Source organism: Erpetoichthys calabaricus, chromosome 3, assembly GCF_900747795.2.
Source record: "Erpetoichthys calabaricus chromosome 3, fErpCal1.3, whole genome shotgun sequence".
In the NCBI taxonomy this organism is placed as follows: domain Eukaryota; kingdom Metazoa; phylum Chordata; class Cladistia; order Polypteriformes; family Polypteridae; genus Erpetoichthys; species Erpetoichthys calabaricus.
Window position 1 is genome coordinate 38923046 of NC_041396.2, and position 12704 is coordinate 38935749.

Consider the following 12704-nt stretch of genomic DNA (forward strand, 5'->3'; position numbering starts at 1 on the left):
GATGCTTATCCTATGCCTTGAGTTGGCGACGTCCTTGAGAGGCTTGGACAGGCAGAATATCTGACCACACTTGACATGACCAAGGGGTACTAGCAGGTTCCTTTAACGGATTCCGCAAAGGTTAAAACCATATTTAGCACCCCTAGTGGGCACTGGCAGTATCGTGTTCTTCCATTCGGGTTACATGGGCCTCCTGCGACTTTCCAGCGTCTGGTGGACAAAATGCTCCGCCCCCATAACACATATTGTGCTACCTACCTGGATGACATTGTCATCTATTCCAGCACCTGGAAGGAACACCTACAGAATGTCCGAGCGGTATTACAGATGGTGGGTGAAGCCGGTCTTCGGATCAATCCAAAGAAATGTTTCTTTGGGTTGAAAGAAGCCAAATATTTGGGTTACCTGGTGGGTCATGGTACTGTGAAGCCGCAGTGCTCTAAAATAGATGCCATTTTGAAATGGCCCCTTCCGCAAACCAAGCGGCAGGTCCAAGCATTTCTCAGGTTTAACCAGGTACTACCGCTGGTTTGTACCACGCTTTTCGGAGAGAGCTGTGCCCTTGAGTGATTTAACAAAGAAGAGGGCTCCCAACAGTGTGGTATGGAACGATACGACAGAAGCTGCATTCAGTGACTTAAAAAGGGCCCTGACGTCGGCACCTGTTTTGAAGGCACCTGACTTTTTGCTTCCTTTTATCCTCCAGGCGGACGCTTCGGGCACATGCCTAGGAGCAGTGCTGAGCCAAAGCATTGATGGTGCTGAACACCCCGTCATGTTCCTGAGCCGGAAATTGCTGGATCGGGAGATCAGATATGAGGCGGTGAAAAAATGGCTCTTCCGATTAAGTGGCCATTTACACAGTTGAGGTACTACCTCCTGGGTCGGTAGTTTAAACTTGTCATGGACCATGCACCTTTACAGTAGATGGCCCTGCATAAGGAGTCCAACCCTCGAGTCACTAGGTGGTTCCTTGATCTGCAACCTTATAAGTTCTCGCTCGTTCATCAGAAGGGTTCTCTCCACAGCAACACTGATGCTCTCTTCCCGCATTCACGACCTCTCGGTGCAGGATGCCCGGCCCAACGGGTCTGGGCTGAGGGGGGGCCCTGACACACACGGGTGTTTAGGAGACAACTAAAGGGCCTGAGTACAATGATGTCAACGACGTCACTTCCGGTTCTGGTCCTGATGACATCACTTCCCCTACTGGCCTTTAAAGCTTCCATCGTGTGGATAATAAGGGAGTTCTGTTTTGGACTTGATTGTGCGAACATGTAAATGTTTTTGCAACAGTTTTGCATCTGGGAAAAATTATACGGGTGGCTGCCCCAAACCTTCGCAATGTCTGATAGTCATTCTTCTTACAGTGGTGTAGCCAGCAGGATGATAAAAGCCCAGAAGAGAACGGGACTAGATCTGAATCATGACCAGGTGGGAGAGTACCGGGGCCAAGCTTCCGGGTGGGGGTTTCATCTCGAATTTTAGAAAGTACCAGTGCAGACTCTGCTCCCTTTGTCTAATTCTGGGCCACATAGATTGAATAGAGAGAATGTCGATGGGACACACCGTCGTGGGCTGGTCTCTATGGGGGAAGCGACGGGGACTTATTATGTTCTCTCGGAGGAGAGAGCTGTCCTCCCTGCAGAGGCCAAGGCCTCAGAGCAAAATGGGGATTCCCCAGACCAGCAGGTGAAGAGATTACAGGCATGAAAGCTAGACCCTGAGCGGTCTACCCAAGAGCAGCTTGATGCTCTATGGGAAGCGGTGGCGGCTTGGTTAAAGCCCACTGAGTGCACCACCTTCCAAATTCTGAAAAAGGTAGCCTGTTTCATATTAATAAGTAATCTGCTGGAACATTTCACCCAGCTGGTCTGGGGAGACTTTTCTACTGTGAACAAGCTCATCAAGCTCATTGAAACATCTATGACAGCCTCGTAATTTGGGAGAGCAGAAAGGTCCTTTAGCAGTGTAAATATATATATATATATATATATATATATATATATATATATATATATATATATATATATACATACAGTAATCTCTCGCTATATCGCGCTTCGTCTTTCGCGGCTTCACTCTATCGCGGATTTTATATGTAAGCATATTTAAATATATATCGCGGATTTTTTGCTGGTTCGCGGATTTCTGCGGACAATGGATCTTTTAATTTCTATTTCATGCTTCCTTAGTTGGTTTGCCCAGTTGATTTCATACAAGGGACGCTATTGGCAGATGGCTGAGAAGCTACCCAATCAGAGCATGTATTACCTATTAAATAAAACTCCTCAAATATATTGTGAGAATAGGGGCTGTTCGCACCCCTAGAAGATATGGCCACTCCTCAAAAAACACTGAAAGATTACCTTCACATTGCTCTCTTCCTTGCTGGGCTTAAATGTGGCTGTTTTGTCAAGCGATATGCTTCCTGCATGGTGCTTCGCATACTTAAAAGCTCGAACGGCACATATTGATTTTTAATTGTTTGTTTTTCTCTGTCTCTCTCTCTCTCTCTGACATTCTGTGCTCCTGACGGAGGGGGTGTGAGCAGTGGGGGGGGCTGTTCGCACCACTAGACGATACGGACGCTCCTCTAAAAAAATTCTGAAAGGCAACCTTAACATTGCTCCCTTCCTAGCAGCTGCGTTGTCCGGCGGTGCTTCGCATACTCAAAAGCCAAACAACCCTATTGATTTCTGATTGTTTGCTTTTTTCTGTCTATCTCTCTGACATTATCTGCTCCTGACGCACACTCCTTTGAAGAGGAAGATATGTTTGCATTCTTTTAATTGTGAGACGGAACTGTCATCTCTGTCTTGTCATGGAGCACAGTTTAAACTTTTGAAAAAGAGACAAATGTTTGTTTGCAGTGTTTGAATAACGTTCCTGTTTCTCTACAACCTCCTGTGTTTCTGCGCAAATCTGTGACCCAAGCATGACAATATAAAAATAACTATATAAACATATGGTTTCTACTTCGCGGATTTTCACCTTTCGCGGTTTGGGGTCTGGAACGCAACCCCCGCGATAGAGGAGGGATTACTGTATAAATTAGATAAACTGGTAACTCTAAATTGGCCATGTTTGAGTCAGTGTGCCTTACACTACACAGGCATGCCATCCAGGTCTGGTTCCTTCCTGGCTTCCAGTGCAGCTTGGAAAGGCTTTGCCTGCTCCATCCCAATAACCCTGTATTTAAATTCAAATGAATGAATCAGCATTAGCGTGGTTTAGTAATGTATGGTTTGCTTATCTCGAGCAAATCAAAGAAAATACTCAGTTCATTTAAAAATGAAGACTATGTCCAAGTAAAAATGGGCAGATTGACGTAATATAATTTTGATCCAACTCCATTTTTTTGCATTACTGAAATTCTGAGTTGGCTCAGCAACCTTTTTTACAAGTTTTGGTTCTTTTTGAATTCTTTGCATCAATTTTCCCTTTATGATATAATGAGCCACACTTCATTATTAATAAAGCTTTTAGTTTTATTTAATAAGGATAAAACATGTTTTTAATAGAAAAACTTACACAGGGTGATGCCAGCTTCCTGATTATGAATGCTTGCACATCAAAGCAATCTTTCAGTCTTTCAGTGTTGGGAAACATTCTCACCAAAACTGTAATTGGCTTGAGCTTCATAACACAACACACTTAAGCCTTTATCTATTTTGGGATTGTAAGGAGCCAGAACCTATGCTGACAACACTGGGCATAAGGCGGTAAACAACCTTGAATAGGGCGGCACTTCATAAAGAACGTTCTCATGCACAAACCCTACATTGACACAGGGAGAACCACATTCTGCACATAGACAAACACGGGACACGGGATGCTTGAGAAGGCAGTGCTTACTATGTGCAGATTTACTGTGGCACTGTCTCCTTTGGCTTGAGCTTCACTGTTTTGAACATCTGAGGCTACAAGCAATGGTAGTTATTTTGGTCAAATGTTCATGTTTTTTGAGGTCAATGCAGCCTTCTGCATTGTATGTCTTATGTAATAATTAATTTTTTAAGAGGGCCTCATTCACTTCAAGGCCTGTGCTGTGTGTACAGTATGTTTGTCAGAATAAGTGGTTTATGCCCTAGAGTACACCACTCCTTTTATAGTTTATAGTTACTGTTGGATATGTGCCATATATACAATCAGTCACTTTTGGTTTTAAATACGCTTTATCTCAATTAAATATTGATTTAATATTAATATGATTTTCTCACCACACACACATTTTTGCCTTTTGTTCACCTGTATTCCATGTGTTGTTGCAGCTAGCCCATGGCAGTTCTTTGCTGAAGGAATGGAACAGGTAGAAGAATGCCCAGGCCAGGATAATGATGTATGTAAAATTAAAGTAAGTAGTGACGATGAGACTGGCAAACCCAATACCTGCAATGACAAAGACATGATAAGAGAATCATTTGAAACCACACATATGAGGTTAGCCAAAGAATACAAAATGCTGGATGTAAAGTAGCAATGAGCTGAACAGGAACCTTTTGTTTCGCATACAGTTTTGCAAACACTTTGCATTTTGTTAATGTCACTAAAATGAAATTCCCTGGGTTTTTCACGTTTTTTTTGTTAGGAAAGTGAGGACTTGCTCCTCAAAGTTCTCTCTTTTTTACAGTACCACTCCAAAGTTCACTGCTTCTTACATACAGATATACAGTAAAATATAATCGTACTGCCTGCCTGTGCACTCACACTGCCAGTTCCGGTAACACCATCTGCTTTTGGTTTCCCCGACTCCATAAGTCAATGAACGGGAGCTACACGGGTAGTCCAACTAACTGCACCTCCATATCTGTGCTCTACACCATACTAAACTTTTCTATTCTTTTGCACATGGAGAAGGATTTTGCAGACCAGATGAAAATGTATGTGCTGGAGGCACATATTTTGCATGCTATGAAAAAAAAGTTTCTATGCAAATTTAGTTTCACGTAAATTGTTTCATGCTTCACAAATGTTAGGGTGATTATTTTACCAGCAAAATGCATGATTGTTGAGAAATAATGAATTTTATAACATTTTTAAATGTTAAATGAAAACTTGGACCATGATCTACATTTCACGGTGGCCAACACCCTTTGGGCATATCGAAACAAATCATTTGGGGTAAGGAAGAATTCAGAGATTTTAAAGGTAAGGTCCATGTTTGACTAGTTACTGTTATCACACACGCGCAAATAGGGGACAACCAAAGGGCTTGGTTGCGCATGGAAAGCCGAAAGTTAGAGGATTGGATCAATGGACTAATGCCTCTCTCTTCTCATTAACAGAAAAAACTGCAGAATAAAACACAAATACCTGGTACAACGCGCACAAATCCTCAGTCCCTTTCCCCTGAGTCTGACATCATCCTTGGCTTCTATAATCAATGTCATTTCCTCCCCATCAATTGTACTTCCCGAAAAACCGCCATAAAAGCTCACTGAATTCATTCTGTGATTGTCAAATGTTTCTTATTATTCTTATTATTTTGACCATAATCCTTACTGGAACACAGCCACTATATAGGGAGGATCTCCAACTCTTTATCTTGTCTCTGTGTGCTATTTTATCACACTGTATACTCACTGATGCGCTGCCAGAGAGTGGAGACAAGTTGTGTGCTGATTACACACGCAAGTAGGAATTTCATTGTATTCTATCCACACAAAAATAAACACGTACCCGCACTTAAACTTAGTCTCAGTGTGTGTAATAGATGGTTTGCTCATGTATTCATTATCATAACACATTTAATTATTTGCAGTATCATGGGTTGGGGATGAATTTATTTTAGTTTTGTCAGGTTTGACTTGTTTGTATGGAATGTTACTTAGTTTTAATAGATTCAATAAAATACAATAAATCCTTTAACCGCCACCTTATCGTGGTGGAGGGGTTTGCGTGTCCCAATGATCCTAGGAGCTCTGTTGTTCCGGGGCTTTATGCCCCTGGTAGGGCCACCCAAGGCAAACTGGTCCTAGGTGAGGGATGAGACAAAGAGCGGTTAAACAATACCTCCTATGATGAAAAACAATTTTGGACGGCGTTTTCCCTTGCCCGGACGCGGGTCACCGGGGCCCCACTCTGGAGCCAGGCCTGGAGGTGGGGCTCGATGGCGAGCGCTTGGTGGCCGGGCCTGCACCCATGGGGCTCGGCCGGGCACAGCCCGAAGAGGCAACGTGGGTCCCCCTTCCCATGGGCTCACCACCTATGGGAGGGGCCAAGGAGGTCGGGTGCAGTGTGAGTTGGGTGGTGGCCGAAGGCGGGGACCTTGGCGGTCCGATCCTCGGCTACAGAAGCTGGCTCTTGGGACGTGGAATATCACCTCTCTGAAGGGGAAGGAGCCTGAGCTTGTGCGTGAGGTTGAGAGGTTCCGGCTAGATATAGTCGGACTCACCTCGACGCACAGCTTGGACTCTGGAACCAATCTCCTTGAGAGGGGCTGGACTCTCTACCACTCTGGAGTTGCCCCCGGTGAGAGGCGCCGAGTGGGTGTGGGTATACTTAATGCCCCCCGACTTGGAGCCTGTACATTGGGGTTTACCCCAGTAGACGAGAGGGTAGCCTCCCTTCGCCTTCGGGTGGGGGGACGGGTCCTAACTGTTGTTTGTGCGTATGCACCAAACAGCAGTTCGGATTACCCACCCTTTTTGGAGTCCCTGGAGGGGGTGCTAGAGGGCATACCTTCTGGGGACTCCCTCGTTCTGCTGGGAGACTTCAATGCTCACGTGGGCAATGACAGTGAGACCTGGAAGGGCGTGACTGGGAGGAATGGCCCCCCCGATCTGAACCCGAGCGGTGTTTTGTTATTGGACTTCTGTGCTCGTCACGGATTGTCCATAACGAACACCATGTTCAAGCATAGGGGTGTTCATATGTGCACTTGGCACCAGGACACCCTAGGCCTCAGTTCGATGATCGACTTTGTGGTCGTGTCGTCAGACTTGCGGCCACATGTCTTGGACACTCGGGTGAAGAGAGGGGCGGAGCTGTCAACTGATCACCACCTGGTGGTGAGTTGGCTTCGATGGTGGGGGAGGATGCCGGTCAGGCGTGGTAGGCCCAAACGTGTTGTGAGGGTCTGCTGGGAACGTCTGGCAGAGCCCCCTGTCAGAAGTAGCTTCAACTCCCACCTCCGGCAGAACTTCGACCACATCCCGAGGGAGGTGGGGGACATTGAGTCCGAATGGGCCATGTTCCGTGCCTCTATTGTTGAGGCAGCTGACCGGAGCTGTGGCCGTAAGGTGGTCGGTGCCTGTCGTGGCGGCAATCCCCGAATCCGTTGGTGGACACCGGTGTTAAAGGATACCGTCAAGCTGAAGAAGGAGTCCTACAGGACCCTTTTGTCCTGTGGGACCCTGGAGGCAGCTGATAGGTACCGGCAGGCCAAGCGGAATGCGGCTTTGGTGGTTGCTGAGGCAAAAACTCGGGTGTGGGAGGAGTTTGGGGAGGCCATGGAGAATGACTTTCGGACGGCTTCGAGGAGATTCTGGTCCACCATCCGGCGTCTCAGGAAGGGGAAGCAGTGCAGTGTCAACACTGTATATGGTGGGGATGGTGCGCTGCTGACCTCGACTCGGGACGTTGTGGGTCGGTGGGGGGAGTACTTCGAAGACCTCCTCAATCCCATTAACATGCCTTCCAATGAGGAAGCAGAGCCTGGGGACTCAGAGGTGGGCTCCCCCATCTCTGGGACTGAGGTCACCGAGGTGGTCAAAAAACTCCTTGGTGGCAGGGCCCTGGGGGTGGATGAGATACGCCCGGAGTTCCTCAAGGCTCTGGATGTTGTAGGACTGTCTTGGTTGACACGTCTCTGCAACATCGCATGGACATCAGGGACAGTGCCTCTGGATTGGCAGACCGGGGTGGTGGTCCCCCTCTTTAAGAAGGGGGATCGGAGGGTCTGTTCCAACTACAGAGGGATCACACTCCTCAGCCTCCCTGGAAAAGTCTATTCAGGGGTCCTGGAGAGGAGGGTCCGTCGGATAGTTGAGCCTCGGATTCAGGAGGAACAGTGTGGTTTTCGTCCTGGTCGCGGAACAGTGGACCAGCTCTACACCCTTAGCAGGGTCCTGGAGGGTGCATGGGAGTTTGCCCAACCCATCTACATATGTTTTGTGGACTTGGAAAAGGCATTCGACCGTGTCCCTCGGGGAATCCTGTGGGAGGTACTCCGAGAGTATGGGGTACCGGCCCCCCTGATAAGGGCTGTTCAGTCCCTGTACGATCAGTGCCAGAGCTTGGTCCGCATTGCCGGCAGTAAGTCGAACCCGTTTCCAGTGAGAGTTGGACTCCGCCAGGGCTGCCCTTTGTCACCGATTCTGTTCATAACTTTTATGGACAGAATTTCTAGGCACAGCCAGGGCGTTGAGGGGGTCCGGTTTGGTGGGCTCAGGATTGGGTCACTGCTTTTTGCAGATGATGTTGTCCTGTTTGCTTCATCAGGCCGGGATCTTCAGCTCTCTCTGGATCGGTTCGCAGCCGAGTGTGAAGCGGCTGGGATGGGAATCAGCACCTCCAAATCCGAGACCATGGTCCTCAGCTGGAAAAGGGTGGAGTGCCCTCTCAGGGTTGGTAGCGAGATCCTGCCCCAAGTGGAGGAGTTCAAGTATCTCGGGGTCTTGTTCACGAGTGAGGGAAGAATGGAGCGTGAGATCGACAGGCGGATCGGTGCGGTATCCACAGTAATGCGGGCGCTGCATCGGTCTGTTGTGGTGAAAAAGACATTTTACCAGTCGATCTATGTCACCTATGGTCATGAGCTATGGGCAGTGACCGAAAGAACGAGATCGCGAATACAAGCGGCTGAAATGAGTTTCCTCCGCAGGGTGTCTGGGCTTTCCCTTAAAGATAGGGTGAGAAGCTCAGTCATCCGGGAGGGGCTCAGAGTAGAGCCACTGCTCCTCCGCATTGAGAGGAGTCAGATGAGGTGGCTCGGGCATCTGATCAGGATGCCTCCTGGACGCCTCCCTGGTGAGGTGTTCCGGGCACATCTAACCGGGAGGAGGCCCCGGGGAAGACCCAGGACACGTTGGAGGGACTATGTCTCTCGACTGGCCTGGGAACACCTTGGGATTATCCCGGAAGAGCTAGAAGAAGTGGCCGGGGAGAGGGAAGTCTGGGCATCTCTGCTCAGGCTGCTGCCCCCGCGACCCGACCTCGGATAAGCGGGAGACAATGGATGGATGGATGGATGGACAATAAAAATGTTATTTGCAGAATGAGCAGAAATGCAATTATTACAAATTTGATAGTTTTTATATTAAGCCAGTGAAAGAAAAGCATATAAGAAGACATGGCTTCAGATTTACATTTTTATTTTTCATTTATTTCACTGTCTTTCTAGGAGAAAGACGTCATACAACAAACATTTTACATGCTAATTCTATTTTGTTTCCTTCAGCAGTGTCTTCTTCTTATCTAGTATATTTCTGCTCTTTGATGCTTAGAAGTTGTAAACACACCAACACCTAGATCATCTGTTATATGGAAACTTCACTCTGATAACATTGTTTGAATACTTATGAAGTTTGAGTATTCTTGGACTCACAGAGACTTGCGTACATTATAAATTTATGAGTAAATTGATGTCACCCTCAGGTACCAGAATTTTCAGGTACTTGCAAGAAGGACCAAATTTATGTTCAGTGGCTGTTCACGCAGTGTAAACTGTATATGTTATAGGCAATGTATGAAATGCAGGCATTGTATAGAATGCCTAGGCAATATATAGAATGCCAAAAATTGGATATCAAAGTATGAAACAATTATCATTTCACAAATTTCCTAGGCATTCTCTGCAATGGCCAAAAGACAAACCGGAAAAGTATAAAATGTCACGTGACTTTCGACACTCGCCTCAGGCGGAGAATTCCCCATTTGCATTTCAGTGCAATTTAAAATAAAATTTTTTCCTTCCTTGTTGCAACAAGTAGGTTCATATTTTATTTTCTCTTGTTTTCCTCAATAAGAAAGTCCTATTGTTTATTTTGTATTTCTTTTCATATATGTCTTTTCAATAAAAGCCTCTTCATGACTCTCTTTTAATACTTTGCCTAAATAGCATTTGTCATTCTATATAATGCCTAGTTATTACATACAGTGCCTAGGGAAAGTATATATAATATTAAACTAATTCGGATATTTCATACTTTGCCTAAAAACGTTAGGCATTCTATACAATGCCTGCATTTCATACATTGCCAGTAACATATACAACATCTAGCATGTCTATCGCTTTAGCTAAAAATGTTGATGTGATTTTTGCTAGAACTATTAAAAAGTTTAACTTGATAATGATAATGCCTATGTAATCACTACAATTTGTAGATGACCACAGGTGAACTATTAGAGTATGTTTCTTATTTTCACTACCATGACACTGAAAAAGTCAAGTTGAAACAGCATTGTGTGATGCTCAATAAACATTTATTTGGCTTGAATAATTGTGTAATTAATTAATGTCGATACTATAAATGGCAGTGCTTAGAGCTACTGCCTGACATTTTCAGCATGTGTTTGAATCCCAGCAATATCTTCCACATATTTACAAGGGATTTTTTTTCTCCCGATACTCCAATTTTTAATGTTTTATTGCCCTAAGAGTACATAGAAAGATTCAATGGTGACTCTGGAGACCTGTGTGAAAGGAGAAGTGTGTGTGAGTGAGAGCTCCCTGTGACCCTAAGTTATATTAAGTGGATTTGAGAATGTTATTTTAATTTTCATGTTATAAACAATTTTGGACAAGTCCTTTTTAGAGTAGATATGTAAAAATTAATAATAAAGACTGTGATTCTTACCTTCAAATAATGGGCAGATATTCCTCCAACATGTGATACCAGATTTACGAGTGTATTGTCCCAGAGATGTTTCCAGGAGTAAGAGAGGAACACCACAGGTCACCAAGAAAAATAAATATGGAACTAAGAAGACACCTTGGTAGAAGAAAAAGGTATTTAGTATTTTGTTATGAATCCTCCTTCTTCTAGTAACATATAATTATAGACATTACTTGACACCCAAAGAGAACTGATCATGGGGTGTATTTGCTGCAAGTAATAACCCTAAAATCTTTGATAAAAAATTATTTGCCATGTTCCAAGTGCTCAAGGTATGCCCATAGGTTCTTTTACCATCTCCCTGTACCACCTTGCTACATCATACAAACTGAATGAACCTGAATGTTATTATTGTAGACATATACTGTAGATAAGGTCAGATGACTTATATAGATGTGTAGGGAGACTTTTAAACTGGTTCCTTATGTGTCTTATACACGTAGGTTACAATGAGCAAACTGGTTTGTCAAACATGAACCTAGTTGGTTTAGAAAACAAGTGGCAGTTCATGTAAACTTCAACTTTGCCTGTTTGATCAAAATGGAATAGATAAAATTAATGTCTATTGTCAGACTGTTGCACCTTTACTATTTAATCCCATTTTTGATTTTTAGATGACTAGTGTTGCACATTCCCTATTGGCTAATAGACAGGTGGAGACCACAAAGTTTTTTCTTTCCTCCAAATGAAAAAGTGCATTTGAATGACTGCTGAGTATGTACTTGGCAGCCCTAAATTAGAATGTGCACAGGTAGTAGTAGTATTTAGGTTACTTTGGATGGAAATCACAATATGACAAGACATTTTCAATTGTTTAGTGAAAATAGTCCTAAACGTTGATGTAATGTGGCAAATATATTAAAAAAGTTAACCATGCAGTGAACTTTACATAAAGGCAAACAGGTGATGTGACAGAATTCAAGTCAGGATCTTTCTGTGAACGTTTTGTCACAAGTTTTCCATCAGTGTCTGTCACATTTCATTTAAGTACATTTCTAGAAATAAGATCTCCTTTAAATGATTTTTATTTATGTATGCAAGACTTACTTAATGATGGACTGTTATTTCCCCAAATCCTGAGTTTTCATGTCTTCCATGACAGATAGAAGTTGTCTTTTTTATTATTAAAAGATCTGATCTTTAAAAAAAAAAATACAAAATGTGCTCTCACCTCCTCCATTCTTATAGCACAGGTAAGGGAACCTCCAGACATTTCCTAATCCAACAATTTCTCCTGTAACAGCCAGAAAATACTCTGCTTTTCTTGCCCAATGACCTCTCTTATGCACCATCTTTCCCGGTGTAGGTTTCCGCTCGTTAAACTGCAATTGTGTTTCTTCCACAGCATCAGACTCCATGCTTATTATTCTGAGAAACATAACATTATTCAAGCAAGGGCATACGTTTCAAAAATGTACAATTTTTTTTTCTTTCTGATACTGTAGTCATAGTCCACTATCCACAATTTATTTTTATTATTTCTACATTTAGGATCAGTCTACATCATTTTTTTAATTTTAATTGTACCTAAGAAAAACATTAAATGGGGTAGGTCATTAAGCCCACTGTACTGTAGCTCATCAATTCTTATTCTCCCAGCATTTCCAAAAGTTAAGTCCAACTGGCACTCACAAGTTACCATACAGGTTAGTCCATGAGAGGCTTTGCTCCCTATGACCCTAGATTGGAGTAACAGGTTTGAAAATGTTTTGGAAAAGAGTGAGTATGAGTGTGTGTGCCTTATGATGAGCTGGTACCCTGTCTTAAGTTGCCCCCGATAACATTGGAGTAGGTTCCTCACTCTGCTGCCTTGAATTAGATTAAGTTTGAAACTGATGGATAGCTGAATGGTGCCCTGAACTT

The 12704-nt window shown here is 44.1% G+C and overlaps 1 protein-coding gene across 1 annotated transcript in view; it reads right to left on the reverse strand.

Moving 5' to 3' along the window:
- Nucleotides 1-12199, reverse strand: part of LOC114647941 (sodium- and chloride-dependent GABA transporter 2-like) — a 43471-nt gene extending 31272 nt beyond the window's left edge. Inside the window, exons 1-3 of the mRNA XM_028796651.2 lie at nt 12013-12199; nt 10803-10937; nt 4252-4392 (exon numbers count right to left, since the gene is read on the reverse strand). Of these exons, the coding sequence (XP_028652484.2) occupies nt 4252-4392; nt 10803-10937; nt 12013-12199 (463 nt within the window). The remainder of the gene's footprint in view (nt 1-4251; nt 4393-10802; nt 10938-12012) is intronic.
- Nucleotides 12200-12704: the final 505 nt, after the last annotated feature.